The 4,664-nt window shown below is 38.5% G+C and overlaps 2 protein-coding genes across 2 annotated transcripts in view; both read left to right on the top strand.

Annotated features, from left to right (window-relative positions):
• Nucleotides 1–227: 227 nt before the first annotated feature.
• Nucleotides 228–4,625, top strand: LOC147468887 (uncharacterized). Its single transcript, XM_086551702.1, has 2 exons — nt 228–4,277; nt 4,364–4,625. The coding sequence occupies exons 1-2, from the start codon at nt 373–375 to the stop codon at nt 4,623–4,625; spliced, it is 4,167 nt and encodes a 1,388-aa protein (XP_086407828.1). The 5' UTR covers nt 228–372.
• LOC147468886 (uncharacterized) overlaps nt 4,622–4,664 on the top strand; it is a 1,659-nt gene continuing 1,616 nt past the window's right edge. The window contains exon 1 of the mRNA XM_086551701.1: nt 4,622–4,664. This exon is cut by the window's right edge and continues 1,018 nt beyond it. Within this exon, the coding sequence (XP_086407827.1) occupies nt 4,622–4,664 (43 nt within the window).

Below are 4,664 nucleotides of genomic sequence, written 5' to 3'. Positions count from 1 at the left end.
TAGTTTTCTTCAACCAACCATCATTGAAGGAAGACCAGATTACTTCTATCTTGTCGTGGCATGATTGTCCGCGACAAAAGTACGAAATTTTGTGCAAATTCAAGATCCAACAAAGGTCAAGATTCCCACCATCAAGAGGTTAAACAAGAAATGCTGCTAAAACACCGCATCAGAAAGAAAGGAAATGAAGCAGTGTTTTTCTTAATCATAGATTTATGTTTATTTGTCAATATTTGAGAATATTGAATGACAGAATTGTAATATTTGTTTTCTATGATTTAAGCATTTATTACCTCTTATTTGCTCTGATTGTTAGGTGAATTACACATTTTGTATAATTCTTGTATATAATTTTGTTTGTGTTTTGTTACCATGAGTATGGAAAAATTATCTGACCAACTATGTGAATTGACAGGGGTACAAGATGATCATCAGGCTGTAGTAGGTGACCCTGCTACTGTGACTTATGAATCTGATGTCCATGATGACCATCATAGCCCAGACCTTGACGTAGGTGGATCAGGGACCGACACCAAGGAGGTAAGCTCTGAAAGGGTGTTAGCGGTTAAGCGGTCTAGATCAGCCTACACAGGAGTTTTAACTAGACGGTTAAACATTTTGAACAAAAGTATTCACATGAGTAGAAGTGCTAATGAAATTCAGACCAACATAGATCAGGTTCAAGATGCACTTGATAGGTTAGAAATTTGTCATGATAAATTAATTACGTTGTATGAGCGAGAGGGGGATTTTGAGATTGTTATTGATGAAGAACTCAGTTATAACAAAATCAAAGAGAGAGCTTTGAATCAGATTGATGTAGCCAAAGGATGGCTGATAACAGATATGGTACCAGTGAATGAGAAGAGTGAAAGAAACAGCATGAAGTCAAGCAGAAGTATGTCATCAAGAAAATCGAATTTCAGTATGAAAATTGCTGCTGCTAATGCTGCTGCCAAGAGAGCGTCTCTTGAAGCCAAAGCTAGGGCACAAGAAGATATATTAAAGAAGATCATCAAGATGAAGCAGCTTGAAGCTGAGGTAGCAAAGGAGGAACTAGAAGCCGAGATAGCTGCGGCTACTGCTAAAGAGGAAATGTATCGACGATTTGAAGAGGAAGAAACCTCAGTCGTGCATAGAGCCTTGCAGGAAGGTCAGAAGCTTACGGAAGTAAAGTTTCCTCCAGTGATAAAACAAGAACATGAAGAACCTGAAACTCAACAAGTACAATCACTGCTTAATCCAAATGCTGAACCATGGACACAAACTCATTCACTTCCAACAACATTAGGTCATATCAATAACAATGAGCCACTGCAGAATAATGTAACAACTAATCAACAGCTAATTGAAATCTTGCAGCTGCCTAAAGTAGAGCTAAGTAGCTTTGATGGTGATCCATTAAAGTATTGGCAGTTTGTAAAGACTTTTCAGGAGTGTGTTGGAGTTACCTCTGTAGGTGCTAGAGCAAAACTAACCAGACTTTTGCAGAGTTGCACGGGACGTGCTGCAAAAGCAGTGGCATGTTGTAATCTGATGAACCCAGAAGAGGGGTATAAAAAAGCTCTTGATATCCTCCAGCAACGTTTTGGAAATGAGTTGTACATAAAAGAAGCTTGGTTAAGAAAGGTTTCTGATGGACCTAACCTGAAAGCATCTGATAAACTCATGCTATCCAATTTAGCCGATGATACTAGAAACTGTGTTGAAACTCTCAAGGCACTGGGACACGATCCTGATATAATGTCAGACAAAGTCACTGAAGTTGTTAAAAGATTACCTTTCCATCTCCAAAATCGCTGGAGAACAGAAGCTATTAAGTACACAGAGAGAAATAAGAGATATCCAGGATTTACACCATTAGCAGAGTACCTAGAACGAGCTTCATTAGAAGTGAATGACCCATTATTCCAATCTTTGGATAAAGGGTTGAAGCAAAACAAAGACAGGCGAACAACAAAAGGAACAAGTTTCAATGTGAGATTGGATGAGGAAGTATTAACTAAACCAGCAGTTGATAAGCGAAACACTGAAGTGTCTAATAAAAATGCTGCAAGTTGCTCTATGTGCAAAGGAAAACACTGGTTGCATGAATGTAGCCAGTTTATAAAGTTGACTAAAGATAAGAGACTGATGGAAGTAAGAAAAGCAAAATTGTGCTTCAACTGTCTCCGGTCAAACCATAGAGTAACAACATGCAGAAAAGCCACAGTCTGTGAAGTAGACAATTGTGGTATGTGGCATCATAAATTGCTACATGATGCATTTAACAAAGAAGATACATCTGAAAAAGCTGGCAAAGTTAGTACTCAACCAAAAGTTAGCACAAAGAGTTGTGCCTGTAATCCATCTAAAGATTCCAAGATTGCATTGCCTATTGTAAAAGTAAAGGTAGGTAGTTTAGGAATGGATAACCATATTTCAACTCTGGCATTACTGGACCCAGGAAGCAATAGCACATTCTGTACAAAAGCATTAATTGATAAATTGGGCATTTCAGGAAAATCAGTGACACTGAATATGACCACATTAAATAAAGTTGAAGATACTGAGGTTGAAGAGATAACCTTGGAAATGGTTACAGGTGGTCGAAAGAAACAAACGATAGTCCTGGAGAAAGTGTATGCACTGAAAGATTTTCCTCCAAGCTTGCAAGGTGGTGTAACTTCACAAGTTGATGTAAAAAATTGGAGACACCTAGAAAGTTTAGAGATACCAAATGTTAATGCAGAAGTAGTCAGCATAGTTATTGGCCAAGATTATCCACACTTGCTAAAACCTCAAGAAGTAAGGTCAGGAAAAGATAATGAGCCATATGCAATAAGAACTGTGCTAGGTTGGGCAATTAATGGGCCTGTAGGAGATGATCCACACAGCAAGGAAGTATTTAATAACTTAATTCATACCATCCCAACATCAGAAAGTAGTCTGTCATTACAAGTTGAAAAATTTTGGGCTATTGACGGGTGTGAAGATCTGAACAAGAATACCAGTTGTATGTCCAAGGATGACAAGGAAGTACTTAGCCTCTGGGATAAGTCGGTAGTGAAAATCAATGGACATTTTCAGTTACCTATCCCATTTAAGCGTAATCCACCTGAGTTATGCAATAATAGAAGCATGGTGGATAAGCGTCAAGAGTCTTTGAAGAAGAGGTTAATAAAAAATCCAGCCTTGTTAGAGTATAACAAGGAAATTATGAAGCTGGTTACAAAAGGGCAAGCTGAAGTTGTGCCCGATGAAGAAATTGATGCCTTTCCTGGACTTACATGGTATTTACCAATTTTCAATGTAAAGAATGAAAAGAAGCCTGAAAAGTTTCGACTGGTATTTGATTGTGCAGCAGAATTTATGGGGACATCTCTCAACAAACATGTTCTACAAGGCCCTGATTTGACAAATAAGCTGTTTGGAATACTTCAAAGATTCAGAAAGGAGAAAGTGGCAATAATGAGTGATATTGAAGCCATGTATTATCAAGTGAAAGTCACACCATCACACAGAAATGCTCTCCGATTCCTTTGGTGGACAGACGGAGATTTGTCTAAAGACCCAGAGATCTACAGGATGACAGTACATCCATTTGGAGGAATTTGGAGCCCAAGTTGTGCAACATATGCTCTCCTACACACAGCTAATGACCAAAAGGATAATTTTGATGAAAGAACATTCGAGATCGTTCATAAGAATTTTTATGTAGATGACTTGCTTACATCCACAGAAACAGAAGAAGAGGCAGTGAACCTTAGAAGAAGCATAGCCAGTATGTTGAAGACTGGAGGGTTCAAGCTTACAAAGTGGACAAGTAACAGTAAGCGTGTGCTACAAGATATACCATCAGATGAACAAGCCAAGAATGTTAAGAGTCTTGATTTGGACGAAGACTCTTTACCTGTGGAACATGCTTTAGGACTGGAATGGAATACTATTAATGATACACTAGCAATAAGAATTCAAGAGAAATGCAGACCTCAAACGAAGAGGGGATTGCTAAGTATCCTAAGTTCAGTGTATGATCCCTTGGGGTTAGTAAGTCCTTTCATACTTATTGGTAAGAAGATTTTTCAAGATGAATGTCGATTACAGAAAGGCTGGGATGATCATCTCTCTGAAGAGGGCATGAGGAGATGGACCAGGTGGTTATTGGATATGGAACATCTGAAAGACATCAACATCGAACGATGTTTTAAACCTCCTGGTTTCAATGAAGTCAGTTATCAAATCCATCATTTCTCTGATGCATCTGAATATGCTTATGGCACTGTGAGTTTTTTGAGGTTAGTTGACAGAAATAAAAACATTCACTGTTTTTCTTTGCAACTAAGTCAAGACTTGCCCCTATGAAGTATAAAACACCACCAAGACTTGAATTAGCGGCAGCTACTACAGTTCTGAAGATTGATGAAGCTTTGCATCAAGAGCTTGGCTTGAGAGAATCAACCTTTTGGACAGATAGCATGACTGTTATACAATATATCAGGAACAAATCCAGAAGGTTAAGACTTTTGTTGCTAATCGTGTGGTGTACATTCAGGGAAGCACAGATATTAAGCAATGGAGGTATATTCCTTCTACAGAAAATCCAGCAGATGATGTATCACGTGGACTTCATGGTGAACAAATGAAGAGAAACCAACGATGGCTACAGGGGCCGGAATTTCTGT

This window comes from Penaeus japonicus, unplaced genomic scaffold, assembly GCF_977035675.1.
Source record: "Penaeus japonicus unplaced genomic scaffold, GWHDUDI00000001_assembly GWHDUDI00000025, whole genome shotgun sequence".
Lineage (NCBI taxonomy): Eukaryota > Metazoa > Arthropoda > Malacostraca > Decapoda > Penaeidae > Penaeus > Penaeus japonicus.
The sequence above is the reverse complement of the archived record's forward strand: the minus strand, read 5'-3'. Positions and strand labels throughout refer to the sequence as shown.